We start from the raw sequence: 18697 nt of genomic DNA, 5'->3' as shown, positions 1-18697 counted from the left end.
TTGAAAACTTGACACTTGTATCAGAATGTCGTCTAGGTACGGAGTCACCGCTATGCCTCGCGGTCTTAGTACCGCCAGAAGTGAGCCCAGAACTTTTGTAAAGATTCTTGGAGCCGTAGCTAATCCGAAGGGAAGAGCTACAAACTGGTAATGCCTGTCTAGGAAAGCAAATCTTAGGTACCGATAATGATCCTTGTGAATCGGTATGTGAAGGTAGGCATCCTTTAAGTCCACTGTGGTCATGTACTGACCCTCTTGGATCATGGGAAGGATGGTTCGAATAGTTTCCATTTTGAATGATGGAACTCTTAGAAATTTGTTTAGGATTTTTAAGTCCAAGATTGGTCTGAAGATTCCCTCTTTCTTGGGAACCACAAATAGATTTGAATAGAATCCCTGCCCGTGTTCCGTCCGCGGAACTGGGTGGATCACCCCCATTAGTAAGAGGTCTTGTACACAGCGTAGAAACGCCTCTTTCTTTGTTTGGTTTGCTGATAACCTTGAAAGATGAAATCTCCCTCGTGGAGGAGAAGTTTTGAAGTCCAGGAGATATCCCTGAGATATGATCTCCAACGCCCAGGGATCCTGGACATCTCTTGCCCAAGCCTGGGCGAAGAGAGAAAGTCTGCCCCCCACTAGATCCGTTTCCGGATAGGGGGCCCTCTCTTCATGCTGTCTTGGGGGCAGCAGCAGGTTTCTTGGCCTGCTTGCCCTTGTTCCAGGACTGGTTAACTTTCCAGCCCTGCCTGTAACGAGCAACAGCTCCTTCCTGTTTTGGAGCGGAGGAAGTTGATGCTGCTCCTGCCTTGAAGTTACGAAAGGCACGAAAATTAGACTGTTTGGCCTTTGATTTGGCCCTGTCCTGAGGTAGAGCATGGCCCTTACCTCCCGTAATGTCAGCTATAATTTCTTTCAAGCCGGGCCCGAATAAGGTCTGCCCTTTGAAAGGAATATTAAGCAATTTAGATGTCACGTCAGCTGACCAGGATTTAAGCCATAGCGCTCTGCGCGCTTGGATGGCGAATCCGGAGTTCTTAGCCGTAAGTTTGGTTAAATGTACGACGGCATCAGAAACAAATGCGTTAGCTAGCTTAAGTGCTTTAAGCTTGTTCATAATTTCATCCAATGGAGCTGTGCGAATGGCCTCTTCCAGAGACTCAAACCAGAATGCCGCCGCAGCAGTGACAGGCGCAATGCATGCAAGGGGCTGTAAGATAAAACCTTGTTGAACAAACGTTTTCTTAAGGTAACCCTCTAAATTCTTATCCATTGGATCTGAAAAGGCACAACTATCCTCCACCGGGATAGTGGTACGCTTAGCTAAAGTAGAAACTGCTCCCTCCACCTTAGGGACCGTCTGCCATAAGTCTCGTGTGGTGGCGTCTATAGGAAACATTTTCCAAAATATGGGAGGAGGGGAAAAAGGCACACCAGGTCTATCCCACTCCTTGCTAATAATCTCTGTAAGCCTTTTAGGTATAGGAAACACGTCAGTACACACCGGTACCGCATAGTATCTATCCAACCTACATAATTTTTCTGGAATTGCAACCGTGTTACAATCATTCAGAGCCTCTAATACCTCCCCTAGCAATATGCGGAGGTTCTCAAGCTTAAATTTAAAATTAGAAATCTCTGAATCCAGTCTCCCTGGATCAGATCCGTTACCCACAGAATGAAGCTCTCCGTCTTCACGTTCTGCAAACTGTGACGCAGTATCTGACATGGCTCTCACCTCATCCGCGCGCTCTGTCCTTAACCCAGAGCTATCGCGCTTGCCTCTTAATTCTGGCAATTTAGATAATACTTCTGTCATAACAGTAGCAATGTCTTGCAAAGTGATTTGTAAGGGCCTCCCTGATGTACTTGGCGCCACAAAATCACGCACCTCCTGAGCGGGAGGCGAAGGTACTGACACGTGAGGAGAGTTAGTCGGCATAACTTCCCCCTCGTTGTCTGGTGATAATTTCTTTACATGTAAAGATTGACTTTTATTTAAAGTAGCATCAATGCAATTAGTACACAAATTTCTATTGGGCTCCACATTGGCCTTTAAACATAGTGAACAAAGAGATTCATCTGTGTCAGACATGTTTAAACAGACTAGCAATGAGACTAGCAAGCTTGGAAATACTTTTCTAAAAAAAATTTCAAGCAATATAAAAAAACGCTACTGTGCCTTTAAGAAGCACAAAAAGCTGTCACAGTTGAAATAACAATGAACCAAAATAGTTATAGCAACCAATTTTTCACAGTAAATGTATTAAGTTAGCAAAGGATTGCACCCACCAGCAAATGGATGATTAACCCCTTAATACCCAAAAACGGATTAACAATTTAATAATTAACGTTTTTCTCACAGTCAAAACACACTGTCACAGGTCTGCTGTGACTGATTACCTCCCTCAAAATGAATTTTGAAGACCCCTGAGCTCTCTAGAGACGATCTGGATCATGGAGGATGAAGTAGACAGATTGTGACTGAATTTTTACTGCGCAAAAAAGCGCTAAAATAGGCCCCTCCCACTCATATTACAACAGTGGGGAAGCTCAGAAAACTGTTTCTATGCAGAAAACAAAGATGGCCATGTGGTAAAAATCATGCCCCAATAAGTTTTATCACCAAGTACCTCACAAAAAACGATTAACATGCCAGTAAACGTTTTAAACATACATTTGAAAAGTTATGAATTGTTATTAATAAGCCTGCTACCAGTCGCTTTTACTGCAGTTAAGGCTCATACATTATTTCAGTATTAACAGTATTTTCAGAGTCAATTCCATTCCTTAGAAAAATACAATCAGTGTACACACACTCATCAGCCTAATACCAGTCGCTATCACTGCATTTAAGGCTGAACTTACTTTACATTGGTATCAGCAGTATTTTCTCAGTCAATTCCATTCCTCAGAAAAATAATTACTGCACATACCTCATTTGCAGGGGGGCCCTGCATGCTATTCCCCTTCTCTGAAGTTACCTCACTCCTCAGATGAGAACAGCCAGTGGATCTTAGTTACGTCTGCTAAGATCATAGAAAACGCAGGCAGATTCTTCTTCTAATGCTGCCTGAGAATAAACAGCACACTCCGGTGCCATTTAAAATAACAAACTTTTGATTGTAGAAATAAACTAAAGTTAAAAAACACCACAGACCTCTCACAGCGACCTATCTAGTTAGGCTGCAAGAGAATGACTGAATATGACATGTGAGGGGAGGAGCTATGTAGCAGCTCTGCTGGGTGATCCTCTTGCAGCTTCCTGTTAGGAAGAGATATATTCCATAAGTAATGGATGACCCGTGGACTGACTACACTTAACAAGAGAAAGAGAGCAAAAGAGAGGTGGAGAGAGAAAGAGAGCAAAAGAGAGGGAGAGAGAGAGCAAAAGAGAGCACAAAAGAGAGGAGAGAGAGAGCGCAAAAGAGGGGGAGAGAGAGAGCGCAACAGAGAGGGGGAGAGAGCGCAACAGAGAGGAGGAGAGAGCAAAAGAGACGAGGAGAGAGAGCAAAAGAGAGGGGGAAGAGAGAGAGCAAGGGGTGGGACTGCTGTACTGCAAAAAATGGCCCGTGTGCACGGGCTTAAGAACTAGTATATATATTGAATGATTTATATACAGTTCTTATTATCACCACTATAATAAGCATTTATACAAAGATTGCTGTACTTCCTTCTCTTCTGTGTCACAGAAGGCAAAACCTGACATCTTGGTTAAAAGTACAGTGGTGCTACTATTTATTCTAAGGGAATGGGTGCTTTGGTTACTTTTGCTTTTTAGAAGAAATTTAAACAGTTTAGAAATGTACTTACAGCTTTGACAGCTCGGCACGTAAATAACAACAATATAAAAAATCCCAGAACAACAGTAAAAATCACCACGTCCCAGGGGTGTCCATAAAAATGTGATCCAGGCTGCATATCTTCAGGCAAATATGACGCAACCTATAAAAGAAAGCACAATACTTTATCGTTGCAGATTAAAAAGAATTATAGGAAGCAAACTATAATCAGAAGATAAAAACAAAATTTATGCTTACCTGATAAATGCCTTTCTTTCCGGGCATGGAGAGTTCACAACGTCATTCCAATTACTAGTGGGATATTCAACTCCTGGCAAGCAGGAGGAGGCAAAGAGCACCCCAGCAAAGCTGTTAAGTGTAACTTCCCTTACCCATAACCCCAGTCATTCAGCTGAAGGAAAATGGAAAAAGAAGAAACACAAGGGTGTAAAGGTGCCTGAGGTTTATGCAAAAAAACTGGCGAATTATAATTAAAAAGAGGTCGGGGTCGTGGACTCTCCATGCCTGGAAAGAAAAAAAAAGTATCAGGTAAGCTTACATTTTATTTTATTTCCTATGGCATGGAGATTCCACAATGTCATTCCAATTACTAGTGGGAACCAATACCAAAGCTAGAGGACACTGAATGAACAGGGAGAGAGAACAAGGCAGGAGGACCTAAACAGAAGGCACCACCGCTTGAAGAACCTTTCTCCCAAAAGAGGCCTCAGCCGAGGCAAAAGTATCAAATTTGTAGAATTTGAAAAAAGTATGCAGAGAGGACCATGCTGCCGCCTTACAAATCTGTTCCCCAGAAGCTTTATTTTTGAAAGCCCAAGAAGGAGACAGCCCTAGTGGAATGAGTCGTAATTCTCTCAGGAGGCTGCTGTTTAGCAGTCTAATAAGCAAAACGAATCATACTTCTCAACTAGAAGGAAAGACTAGTTGGCCTTCTGACCCTTACGTTTTTCCAGAGAAAACAAACAGGGCAGAAGATTGCCGAAAATCTTTAGTAGCTTGCAAGTAAAAATTTTAGAGTGCGCACAACATCCAAGTTATGCAAAAGACGTTTGGATTAGGACAAAAAGAAGGAACAACAATTTCCTGATTAATGTTTCGATCTGACACCACCTTAGGGAGAAACCCCAATTTAGTATGAAGGACCACCTTATCTCCTCAACTCAATTTCTAGATCACTTGGCTGCCTGGCTACTTTATTTCCTTTCCTCAGACACCCCTGCCCTCATTCTTGGCAACTTCAACATCCCTCTTGACAATCCCCCTGCCTCCTCAGCAAAACAACTTCTGCACCCAGAGGCAGAACTTTTTTTCACTTTCTGCGATTACATTTTTTTAGTGACATTTTAAATTAGGTAGTTACATTAAATCACCAGCTCAATTGCAATGTGTTGATTAACTGGTGAGTAAAGCATTTTTTTAAGTTTTATAATCTAGTGTTGCAGTTGAAAACTGAATTACAAATTAGCAGCAGACAAAAGAAAAGTCATCTGAAGAAAATGGTTTTCTTTTCTCTTGGTCATCACAAGGTTGAAAAAATCCCTCAGAGCCAGTCAACAACAACTCCTATTTGACTGTTCTCTTCAAACAGCACTTTGCTCTGCATGCACTGTGTTAAGGAAAACCTACACTGTGCAGCCAACAGCACAGTGCTGCTTGCAGCCCTGCTCAACATTAGATTGTTCTCTTCAAAGTAAAAGCACTAACAGTTCCTGCATGTGTCCCATTCTTTCTACAGACATTCTGCTATGACATCTCCGATCACGGTATGTTCTGCCTTGGGTCTTCTGCAACTCACTTCCTCTTTCAGTTTGTCACAATGGACTGATTCTCCCACTCACAAAGACGTTCACTCCCTTGAACTGAGCTTTAGCTATCGATGCACTCTCAAACTTCACAAACTCCCCCTTTCCTCTTTCTGACCACCATCTCCTTACTTGCAACATATCATCCCTCCCTACAACTCTCCCTCCTTCTACTCCTCACACCAAACTTCACAGAAGCATTATGTCATTAGATCAGCAACAGCTTGCTAACTCCCTCGAACCTCTCCTCTCATCCTTCTCCTCCTTTTCCTGCCCTGACCAATCTATCTGCCACTATAATTCCACCCTTACATCCGTCCATGACAATCTGGCCCCTCTTACCACAGCTCGGAAATCACACACTCATCCTCAGCCCTCGCATACTCCTCTGACACGGTACCTACGCAGATGTTCCTGTTCTTCTGAGCGGCACTGGAGAAAATCTCAAAGTTCAGCTGATTTTCTTCATTACAAATTCATCTTGAACTCCTACTATTCTGCCCTTAATCTTCATAAGCAACACCACTTCTCTACTCTTATCTCTAATCTTTCTTCAAACCCAAAATGTCTGTTCTCCACTTTCAATACTCTCCTCCGCCCTCCGCCACCTCCTAATACAACGTTTCTGTCAGTTCAAGACTTTGCCAGCCACTTCAATAACAAAATCGACTCCATCAGAAATGAAATCAGCTCTCAACATAATTACATTCTCTCACCCCCTCAAATGCTCTCAATCAACCACAACCCACATAACCTTAAACTTAGCTCATTCTCCCTTGTTACTGAGGAAGAAGTTTTGGCACTTATACTGCGCTCTCACCCCACTACCTGTCCCCTTGACCCTATCCCCTCACAGCTACTGCCCTCTCTCTCTGCTACCCTTACCCCTATATTCACACACATTTTCAACCTCTCCCTCAGCACCGGTATATTTCCCTCATCGCTGAAACATACACTGGTCACACCTATCCTCAAAAAACCTTCCCTTGATCCTACTTCCCCATCCAACTACCGCCCTATTTCCCTCCTCCCTATTGCCTCAAAGCTTCTCGAAAAACTAGTATATGCACGCCTATCCCATTTCCTTACATTAAACTCCCTCCTTGACCCACTGCAATCTGGATTTCGTCCCCATCACTCGACAGAGACAGCAATTGTTAAGGTTACCAACGACCTACTTACAGCAAAATCAAAAGGCCACTTCTCTCTGCTTATCCTCCTTGATCTGTCAGCACCCTTTGACACTGTCAACCACCCTCTTTTGCTCCAAACTCTCCAATCCTTCAGCATCTGTGACACAGCCCTCTCGTGGCTCTTTTCCTACCTGTCAAACCGTACCTTTAGTGTAGCCTTCTCTGGGGCCTCCTCTGCCCCATCACCACTTTCTGTCAGAGTACCGCAATGCTCTGTCCTCGGTCCCCTTCTCTTCTCAATCTACACGTCATCACTAGGTTCCCTAATAAAGTCCCACGGTTTCCAATATCATTTGTATGCCGACGACAACCAAATCTACTTCTCTGCACCAGACCTTTCTCCTTCCTTGCTAACCCATGTCACTAACTGTCTTTGTCACATCTCTTCCTCGATGTCCTCTCACTACCTCAAGCTAAATCTCTCCAAAACTGAACTCCTTATTTTCCCCCCCCTTCTTCCAAAATCTCCACCCCCAATCTCTCTATAACTGTCAACAACTCCATCATTACCCCTACCCTGTATGCCCGATGTCTCTGGGTCACATTTGACTCAGATCTTTCTTTCACTCCTCACATTCAGTCCTTGGCTAAAGCCTGCTGTTTCCACCTTAAAAACATCTAAAAAATTAGACACTTCCTTATATAAGACACAACTAAGATTTTAATCCACTCTCTCATTCTTTCCCGCCACGATTACTGCAACTCTGTCCTCTCTGGTCTCCCCACCTGCCGCCTAGCTCCTTTACAATCCATAATGAATGCCTCTGCCAGACTCATCTTCCTTGCACGTCGCACTTCATCTGCTGCACCTCTCTGCCAATCCCTTCACTGGCTTCCTCTCGCCTCTAGGATCAAGCACAAAATTCTCACTCTGACATACAAAGCCCCCAACTGCACTGCTCCCCCCTATATCTCAGACCTTGTCTCCAGATATTCTCCCTCCCGTCCCCTTTGCTCTGCTCATGACCTCCTACTCTGCTTCTCTCTTGTTATCTCATCACACTCCTGTTTACAGGACTTCTCCAGACTGGCTCCCATCTTGTTGAACCCTCTGCCTTGCTCCACAAGACTCTCCCTTAGTTTTGAAAGCTTCAAGCGCTCCTTAAAGACTCTACTGTTCAGGCATGCATACAACCTACGCTAACCTTTCTTTATACCGGTTCCTCTCCTCCGTTGCTATCCCCTGAACCCCCTTAGCATGTAAGCCTAAGAGTAGAGCTGTTTGTAGATCACCTTCTTAAGAGTTGACTACAACAGTGCAACTCTTGGCAAAGCCCTCTACCCATTTGATCCCTATAATTTTGTTGTTGTACTCCGCATTTGTTTATAGCACTGTGGAATCTGTTGGCGCTCCACAAATAACCAATAATAATAATCTGCATGACAGATAAGGTACAGGGAATCACACTGCAAAGCTGAAAGCTCAGAAACTCTGCAAGCGGAAGAAATAGCAAGGAGAAACAAAACCTTCCAAGATAACAATTTTATATCAACAACATGCATCGGCTCAAACGGAGCCTGCTGCAAAACTTTAAGAACTATGTTAAAGGGCCAGTAAACCTAAAAAATAATGTTAAATAATTCTGCACATAGTGCAGAATTATATAACATTATATGAGTGCTAGCTTTATACAACCTAATATATCCGGTAAACTTGTTTAAAAAAACAGGGTTTTCCAGACCCGCCCCCTGTGCTCTACTGAGCGGGTATGGAAAAACAGAATTTATGTTTACCTGATAAATTACTTTCTCCAACGGTGTGTCCGGTCCACGGCGTCATCCTTACTTGTGGGATATTCTCTTCCCCAACAGGAAATGGCAAAGAGCCCAGCAAAGCTGGTCACATGATCCCTCCTAGGCTCCGCCTACCCCAGTCATTCGACCGACGTTAAGGAGGAATATTTGCATAGGAGAAACCATATGGTACCGTGGTGACTGTAGTTAAAGAAAATAAATTATCAGACCTGATTAAAAAAACCAGGGCGGGCCGTGGACCGGACACACCGTTGGAGAAAGTAATTTATCAGGTAAACATAAATTCTGTTTTCTCCAACATAGGTGTGTCCGGTCCACGGCGTCATCCTTACTTGTGGGAACCAATACCAAAGCTTTAGGACACGGATGAAGGGAGGGAGCAAATCAGGTCACCTAAATGGAAGGCACCACGGCTTGCAAAACCTTTCTCCCAAAAATAGCCTCAGAAGAAGCAAAAGTATCAAACTTGTAAAATTTGGTAAAAGTGTGCAGTGAAGACCAAGTCGCTGCCCTACATATCTGATCAACAGAAGCTTCGTTCTTGAAGGCCCATGTGGAAGCCACAGCCCTAGTGGAATGAGCTGTGATTCTTTCGGGAGGCTGCCGCCCGGCAGTCTCGTAAGCCAATCTGATGATGCTTTTAATCCAAAAAGAGAGAGAGGTAGAAGTTGCTTTTTGACCTCTCCTTTTACCGGAATAAACAACAAACAAGGAAGATGTTTGTCTAAAATCCTTTGTAGCATCTAAATAGAATTTTAGAGCGCGAACAACATCCAAATTGTGCAGCAAACGTTCCTTCTTTGAAACTGGTTTCGGACACAGAGAAGGTACGATAATCTCCTGGTTAATGTTTTTGTTAGAAACAACTTTTGGAAGAAAACCAGGTTTAGTACGTAAAACCACCTTATCTGCATGGAACACCAGATAAGGAGGAGAACACTGCAGAGCAGATAATTCTGAAACTCTTCTAGCAGAAGAAATTGCAACTAAAAACAAAACTTTCCAAGATAATAACTTAATATCAACGGAATGTAAGGGTTCAAACGGAACCCCCTGAAGAACTGAAAGAACTAAATTGAGACTCCAAGGAGGAGTCAAAGGTTTGTAAACAGGCTTAATTCTAACCAGAGCCTGAACAAAGGCTTGAACATCTGGCACAGCGGCCAGCTTTTTGTGAAGTAACACAGACAAGGCAGAAATCTGTCCCTTCAGGGAACTTGCAGATAATCCTTTTTCCAATCCTTCTTTAAGGAAGGATAGAATCCTAGGAATCTTAACCTTGTCCCAAGGGAATCCTTTAGATTCACACCAACAGATATATTTTTTCCAAATTTTGTGGTAAATCTTTCTAGTTACAGGCTTTCTGGCCTGAACAAGAGTATCGATAACAGAAACTGAGAACCCTCGCTTCGATAAGATCAAGCGTTCAATCTCCAAGCAGTCAGCTGGAGTGAAACCAGATTCGGATGTTCGAACGGACCCTGAACAAGAAGGTCTCGTCTCAAAGGTAGCTTCCAAGGTGGAGCCGATGACATATTCACCAGATCTGCATACCAAGTCCTGCGTGGCCACGCAGGAGCTATCAAGATCACCGACGCCCTCTCCTGATTGATCCTGGCTACCAGCCTGGGGATGAGAGGAAACGGCGGGAACACATAAGCTAGTTTGAAGGTCCAAGGTGCTACTAGTGCATCCACTAGAGCCGCCTTGGGATCCCTGGATCTGGACCCGTAGCAAGGAACTTTGCAGTTCTGACGAGAGGCCATCAGATCCATGTCTGGAATGCCCCACAGCTGAGTGACTTGGGCAAAGATTTCCGGATGGAGTTCCCACTCCCCCGGATGCAATGTCTGACGACTCAGAAAATCCGCTTCCCAATTTTCCACTCCTGGGATGTGGATAGCAGACAGGTGGCAGGAGTGAGACTCCGCCCATAGAATGATTTTGGTCACTTCTTCCATCGCCAGGGAACTCCTTGTTCCCCCCTGATGGTTGATGTACGCAACAGTTGTCATGTTGTCTGATTGAAACCGTATGAACTTGGCCCTCGCTAGCTGAGGCCAAGCCTTGAGAGCATTGAATATCGCTCTCAGTTCCAGAATATTTATCGGTAACAGAGATTCTTCCCGAGACCAAAGACCCTGAGCTTTCAGGGATCCCCAGACCGCGCCCCAGCCCATCAGACTGGCGTCGGTCGTGACAATGACCCACTCTGGTCTGCGGAATGTCATCCCTCGTGACAGGTTGTCCAGGGACAGCCACCAACGGAGTGAGTCTCTGGTCCTCTGATTTACTTGTATCTTCGGAGACAAGTCTGTATAGTCCCCATTCCACTGACTGAGCATGCACAGTTGTAATGGTCTTAGATGAATGCGCGCAAAAGGAACTATGTCCATTGCCCCTACCATCAACCCGATCACTTCCATGCACTGAGCTATGGAAGGAAGAGGAACGGAATGAAGTATCCGACAAGAGTCTAGAAGTTTTTCTGGCCTCTGTCAGAAAAATCCTCATTTCTAAGGAGTCTATTATTGTTCCCAAGAAGGGAACCCTTGTTGACGGAGATAGAGAACTCTTTTCCACGTTCACTTTCCATCCGTGAGATCTGAGAAAGGCCAGGACAATGTCCGTGTGAGCCTTTGCTTGAGGAAGGGACGACGCTTGAATTAGAATGTCGTCCAAGTAAGGTACTACAGCAATGCCCCTTGGTCTTAGCACAGCTAGAAGGGACCCTAGTACCTTTGTGAAAATCCTTGGAGCAGTGGCTAATCCGAAAGGAAGCGCCACGAACTGGTAATGTTTGTCCAGGAATGCGAACCTCAGGAACCGATGATGTTCCTTGTGGATAGGAATATGTAGATACGCATCCTTTAAATCCACCGTGGTCATGAATTGACCTTCCTGGATGGAAGGAAGAATAGTTCGAATGGTTTCCATCTTGAACGATGGAACCTTGAGAAACTTGTTTAAGATCTTGAGATCTAAGATTGGTCTGAACGTTCCCTCTTTTTTGGGAACTATGAACAGATTGGAGTAGAATCCCATCCCTTGTTCTCTTAATGGAACAGGATGAATCACTCCCATTTTTAACAGGTCTTCTACACAATGTAAGAATGCCTGTCTTTTTATGTGGTCTGAAGACAACTGAGACCTGTGGAACCTCCCCCTTGGGGGAAGTCCCTTGAATTCCAGAAGATAACCTTGGGAGACTATTTCTAGCGCCCAAGGATCCAGAACATCTCTTGCCCAAGCCTGAGCGAAGAGAGAGAGTCTGCCCCCCACCAGATCCGGTTCCGGATCGGGGGCCAACATTTCATGCTGTCTTGGTAGCAGTGGCAGGTTTCTTGGCCTGCTTACCCTTGTTCCAGCCTTGCATTGGTCTCCAAGCTGGCTTGGCTTGAGAAGTATTACCCTCTTGCTTAGAGGACGTAGCACTTTGGGCTGGTCCGTTTCTACGAAAGGGACGAAAATTAGGTTTATTTTTTGCCTTGAAAGGCCGATCCTGAGGAAGGGCGTGGCCCTTACCCCCAGTGATATCAGAGATAATCTCTTTCAAGTCAGGGCCAAACAGCCTGCCGATATTATATATCAAAATACCCAGATAAAATGATTCCTCAAGGCTAAATATGTGTTAATAATGAATCGATTTAGCCCAGAAAGAGTCTACAGTCTTAATAAGCCCTTTTTGAAGCCGTTATTTACGATCGTAATAAACATGGCTTACCGGATCCCATAGGGAAAATGACAGCTTCCAGCATTACATCGTCTTGTTAGAATGTGTCATACCTCAAGCAGCAAGAGACTGCTCACTGTTCCCCCAACTGAAGTTAATTGCTCTCAACAGTCCTGTGTGGAACAGCCATGGATTTTAGTGACGGTTGCTAAAATCATTTTCCTCATACAAACAGAAATCTTCATCTCTTTTCTGTTTCTGAGTAAATAGTACATACCAGCACTATTTTAAAATAACAAACTCTTGATTGAATAATAAAAACTACAGTTAAACACTAAAAAACTCTAAGCCATCTCCGTGGAGATGTTGCCTGTACAACGGCAAAGAGAATGACTGGGGTAGGCGGAGCCTAGGAGGGATCATGTGACCAGCTTTGCTGGGCTCTTTGCCATTTCCTGTTGGGGAAGAGAATATCCCACAAGTAAGGATGACGCCGTGGACCGGACACACCTATGTTGGAGAAAAAGCAGGCACTTATATAATGTTATATAATTCTGCACTATGTGCAGAATTATATAACATTATTTTTTAGGTTTACTGGCACTTTAAGGCTCCAAGGAGAAGCAACAGGTTTAAACACAGGCCTGATTCTGACCAGAGCCTGAACAAAAGCTTGAACATCTGGTAAGTCTGCCAGACGTTAGTGCAAAAGGATAGACAATGCAGAAAACTGACCCTTCAGAGTACTGACTGATAAACCTTTCTCCAGGCCATCCTGAAGAAAAGATAAAATAAGGGGATCAATCCTCACCCGGCTCCAGTAGAAACCCTTAGATTTGCACCAATAAAGATATTTTTACGCCATACCTTATGGTAAATCTTGCGAGTAACAGGTTTGCGAGCCTGAAGAATAGTATCAATGAGCGCTTCAGAAAAACCACATCTAGACAGATTTAGGCTTTCAATCTCCAAGCAGTCAGCTTCAGAGAATCCAGGTTTGGATGGAGAAATGGACCCTGAATTAGAAGGTCCTTCCTCAGAGGTAACCTCCAAGGAGGTAGAGATGACCTCCTTACCAGATCCGCAAATCAGATCCTGCAAGGCCATGCAGGAGCTATTAGAATTACAGATGCTCTCTCCTGTTTGATACGAGCAATGACTCGTGAAAGGAGAGCAAACGGAGGAAACAGATATACCAGAGAAAAGATCCAAGGAACCGCTAGAGCATCTATAAGAGCGGCCTGAGGATCTCTTGACCTTGAACTATACTTTGGAACCTTGGCGTTTTGACAGGACACCATCAGATCAAACTCTGGAACCCCCCAACCTGAGGGTTATCTGAGAGAACACTTCCGGATGGAGAGCCCTCTCCACGGGATGAAAAGTCTGTCTGGTCAGAAAATCCGCCTCCCAGTTGTCCAGTCCTGCAGTGTGGATGGCAGATAGGAGACAATCATGAGCTTCCGCCAACTGCAGAATGCAAGTCACCTCCTTCATAGCCAAGGAACTCCAAGTTCCTCCCTGGTGGTTGATGTAAGCCACTGAGGTGATGTTGTCCAACTGGAATCTGATAAACTGGACTAATGATAATTGAGGCAAGCTACCAAGGCATTGAAGATTGCTCTCAACTCCAAGATGTTTATGGGGAGAGAAGGCTCCTCCTGAGTCTACAGGCCCTGAGCTTTTACAGAGCCCCTAACTGCTCCCCAGCCTAATAGGCATCCGTAGTCACAATCACCCAGGAGGGTCTCAGGAAGCAATTCCCCCAAGCCAGGTTTTCCTGAGAAATCCACAACAAGAGAGTGAAAGAGTGAAAATCTTCATGGACAGGGAATCTATGATTGTCCCTAGGAAACACACTCTTGTAGCTGGAACTAAAAAACTCTTTTCCAGATTCACTTTCCACCCGTGGGAACGTAGAAAAGACAACAACCTCCCTGTATGATATTTTGCTAGTAGAAAAGATGACGCCTGAACCAAGATGTTGTCTAGGAATTATGGTGGTAGTAAGTGCGCTAAAAGAAAGCTAAAGGTATCCAATTATATCCAGTATTAAATAAAAGAGTTATAAAAATATATGAAAATGTGAAAAGTGTAAATAAGTGTGTAAAAATTCACAGTCAAAAGAAAAAAAAGGGGGGTGTGAGGGGGAAATGGGAGGATCTGTGCGAAAAAATGACAGTGTCCGCAAAAAATAAGTGATTTTTATATCTTGGGAAGATGATAGTTAAGTCTTCTATCAATAGTGTGCTAGTGACAAAAAATAATATATAATCAAAGTATGTGACAATAAGTAGTGTGACCATATATTGGTGTAATAATATCAAACTTAGATAGTGTATGTTAGAAAGAAACAATACGTTAAATTGTAGCGAAAAAACTAAAATATCTAAAAAATTAAATTGTGCAGCCTAAATCATATATCAAAAATATTTATTTATACACAATCACAATCAAATAAAAGGGGACGTCTCCCCTAATAAAAAATAATAAAATCAGAATTAAGCAAGTAGAAATTCAATACTAAAAAAGCAGACTTTGCTGAGAAAATGTGTTAAAAAATCCACTGTGTTGTGCAGAGAGAGACAGTCTCTTATAGCATCAGAACCTTTCGTTGTTGCTTTATAGGTAGGTTTTACTGACCAAGTTCAGGATTTGGAAAAAGTGTAGGCTCCTTATAGCACTATACAGTCATTCAACTTTATTGAACTTAATGCTTTAAGATTCTTTCTACTTACTTCACCACTCGTGTGGCAACGATATCACCTGTACAGCTCCAAGTATCCAAACTAATTCAGTGCGCCGCGTGTATCTCGGCGTCTGACGTCATCGGCAAACTTCAACCGCTGTCACCGTAATAGTTGGCTTTCTGGATATTATAATCACAGGTGGTTTTGGAGATAATCACTCTTTGTATTTCCAACAGAGATAGTTCCCTGCACTTAGTGCTGATTGCACGCAGGAAAAAAAGGAGGATGTTGAAAAATGTAGATAACCCGGGTTAATAAGTAAAGTTGAGAAAATCCTTAAGTATAGAATGTCCTCATTCAAATTGTAATGTCAGATAACACAGCCACTCAGATCAACGCGTTTCGCTCGCCAGGGAGCTTTTTCAAGATAGATGTGACTGGTCAGGTGTATCCTTATAAAGGTGTCAGAAAACCCTCATTGGTAGTTTTTTAATTGGAGTTTAAGGTGGAATCATAGGAATACTATGTATCTGTATATGTCCCATCTGATTAAGGTGGAATAGTCTCTTCATGTTCATTCTCAGCTTAAAGAGAAATAAGCTGATATGAGAAATCTGCCCCTTGGAAAGCAAGTATTTAATCTTATTTTGTAACCCTGGGATAATATGTCCACAGCCCACGGATCTGGGACGTCATGTATCCAAGCCTGGCAAAACAAGGAAAGTCTGCCCTCCACCTGATGCAAAATCGGATCGGGGGCGTTGATCCTAAATGCTGATTTAGTCAGTGGAAGGTTTCTCGTTTTGTTCTCCCTTATTTCAAGGCTGGTTGGACTTCCAAGAGGACTTGAATTGGTCTGGTTTGGAAGAGTAAGACTTCTGTCCCTTAAAGTTGCAAAAGAAACAAAAATTTGAAGTCTGATGACCATTAGGTCTATTCTACTTGTCCTTAGATAGGAAAGATCCCTTTCCACCAGTAATCTTTGAAATGATTTCCGCCAGACAAGGACAGAATAGAGTTTTACCTTTATAAGGTAAAGCCAAAAGCTTGGCCTTTGAGGATACATCAGCCAACCAAGATTTTAACCACAGAGCTCTACGAGCTAAGACAGGGAAGCTAGACATCTTAGCTTCCAGTCTAATTACCTGCATGTTCACATCGCAGATAAAGGTATTAGCTAATTTAAGAGACTTGATCCTATCTTGGATCGCCTCAATCGTAGTCTCCTCTGAGATCAGATCAGACAGGGCATCGCACCAATAAGATGCTGCTCCCGCAACCATAGCAATACTTGCCGCAGGTTGCCACTGTAATCCTTGATGGATGTATATCTTCTTTAAGTAAGCCTCCAGCTTCTTATACATTGGATCCTTAAAGTGAAAGTAAATCCTAGCATTTTACAAACACTAGAATTTACTATTGAAACAAATAAAGGGCGCTTTCATTCATGAAGTATAAGATACTTCATGTAGAAAGCTCCTTTATTTGATTCAATCGATCGCCGCACTTAGCTCCTACAGTAGAGCACGGCTAAAAAAAATTTTGGCTAAGAGGTGACGTTTTCACCTCTTAGTCAATAGCAGTGCGGTAAATCCGGCTCCCATGGGCGCTAAGCCGGATTTACTGCACGGCTATTGGCTAAGAGGTGAAAACGTCACCTCTAAGCCAAAAAATTTTTTAGCCGTGGGCTGCTGTAGCAGCTAAAAAACAGCAATCGATTGAATCAAAAAGTGCCCTTTATTTGTTTCAATAGCAAATCCTAGCATTTGTAAAACGCTAGGATCAACTTTCACTTTAAAGGAACAACTATCCTCTATAGGAATGGTAGTTTTCTTAGCTAGAGTGAAAATAGTTTAGGCACAGTGCAACATGAGTCACGAATGGAGTCAACAACAGGAAACATATTTTTAAAAACAGGGTAAGGGGAAAAAGGAACCCCTGACTTATCCCATTCCTGAGCTATAATTTCAGACATCTTGTCTGGAACAGGAAAAACATCCTCAGAAGAGGGAGAATCATAAACACTGTTAAGCTTAGAAGACTTTTTAGGGTTGACAGCAACCAAAGGTTCAGAGTCATCTAAGGTAGCTAGAACCTGATTCAGTAGTAACCGGAGATGTTCACGCTTAAATCTGAAATTAACTTCTTCAGATTCACAAGATTTTTCTCCCATAGTCTCAGAGTCTAAGATTTCACCTTCAGAAGCTACTGAAGTATCCTCCTCCTCAGACATCTGTGAAAGGTTGACCAGTGCAGATTTAGAGTCAGAAACCTTGCTAGCAGACAAATGTTTAGATTTTCTCTTACACTTACCCGAAGTAGGGAAAGCAGGTTGAGAGGACACAGAAGGCACAGTATGAGAAACAACTAAGGATTTGGATGTCATGCACAGCATTTTCCTGAGAGACACTTGGCTTTGAAGGGAGTAACTTGTCTTTAAATTTTAAAGTTTTAGACAAACATGAGGAACAGAATTGCCTAGGAAGGACAATTTGGGCCTCTAAACAAAGTAAACATTTATCTATGGAAATAGATTGATCCTGTTCATAGCTACAGAATCAGATCCCACTAATAAAGGACAAATTATAATGCAGAGAATGATAATAATTTTAACCCAAAAAAACAATAAAGCCCCAAATTCTTAGCAGACTTTATTCACTAAACATACAGCTCAAAATAAAAGTCCCTTAATAAGCAACATCAGACTGCCTGAGGCTTCTACCGTAACCGGATTGATTATCCCACTAATAAGAGGAAGCGAGAATCTCCGGCAGAGATCTTCTCCTCTTTAAGCAGACGATTGTGAGAAAAGCCGCAAGCCGACACAGAGAGACACACGAATGTGCAATTACAAAAATGCAGACGTCACAAACGGCTCTGAATAATAAAGTTTTTGAGTATGCAAAATTTTTCTTAAACTATATTCTGCTTATCCCACTAATAATCTCTACAATATAAGGGGAAAGTAAAAATCTCTTAGGTTCCTTGAGCCAAGCAAAGTCTCCATTAACCCCTTAAAAGTCTCACTGTGTGTGTACAATCAATGTATAATCTTTTAACACAAAAAGTGCCAATAATGCTGCCCAAATTGTACCCTTAACATATAAGGATAACTATGTCCCAGAAAATATTCACTTGAGGTATAACCTCAAAAGTGCTGACCTTCAGTACCTAGAAGGCAAAGGGCACTTACCTGTGGATCCAGCTGCAGGGCAGATAACAGCTACTAAGGTGTGACTGGTACTCTACTCCCTGTCAGGGACCTGTAGTAAAAGAAAGAACAGAGTAACCAACCCTGGCTTTCTGTAAAGGAGTAGCAAAAGTGTTAGAAGTAAAGCAAAGACCACCTCTCCACCTTCTAACTGCTAAAAGCCACCCCTACTCTTACTAAAGAGATTGACGTAGACACAGCTAGACCCCAATCCTTGCTTGCAGAGAAAAGTACCCATAAAAGGATTAAATATCTTCACACCAACTTCGCACATCCTCCATTGACAGAAGCAAAGAAAATGAATGGGGATTATGGGTAAGGGAAGTTACACTTAAAGGGACACTGAAACCAAATTTTTTCTTTCGTAATTTAGATAGAGCATGCAATTTTAAGCAACTTTCTAATTTACTCCTATTATCAATTTGTCTTCCTTCTCTTTCTATCTTTATTTGAAAAAGAAGGCATCTAAGTTTTTTGGTTCAGACGCTGGACAGCACTTTTTAACTGGTGGATTAATTTATCCACCAATCAGCGAGAACAACCCAGGTTGTTCACCAAAAATGGGCCGGCATC

The 18697-nt window shown here is 42.9% G+C and overlaps 1 protein-coding gene across 1 annotated transcript in view; it reads right to left on the bottom strand.

The window, feature by feature from the left end:
• Positions 1–18697, bottom strand: part of MIA2 (MIA SH3 domain ER export factor 2) — a 598301-nt gene that overhangs the window by 316087 nt on the left and 263517 nt on the right. Inside the window, exon 8 of the mRNA XM_053711462.1 lies at positions 3811–3942. Within this exon, the coding sequence (XP_053567437.1) occupies positions 3811–3942 (132 nt within the window). The remainder of the gene's footprint in view (positions 1–3810; positions 3943–18697) is intronic.

This window comes from Bombina bombina, chromosome 1, assembly GCF_027579735.1.
Source record: "Bombina bombina isolate aBomBom1 chromosome 1, aBomBom1.pri, whole genome shotgun sequence".
NCBI classification, from domain to species: Eukaryota; Metazoa; Chordata; class Amphibia; order Anura; family Bombinatoridae; genus Bombina; species Bombina bombina.
Note: the sequence above shows the minus strand (reverse complement) of the source record. Positions and strands in the feature narration are given on the sequence as shown.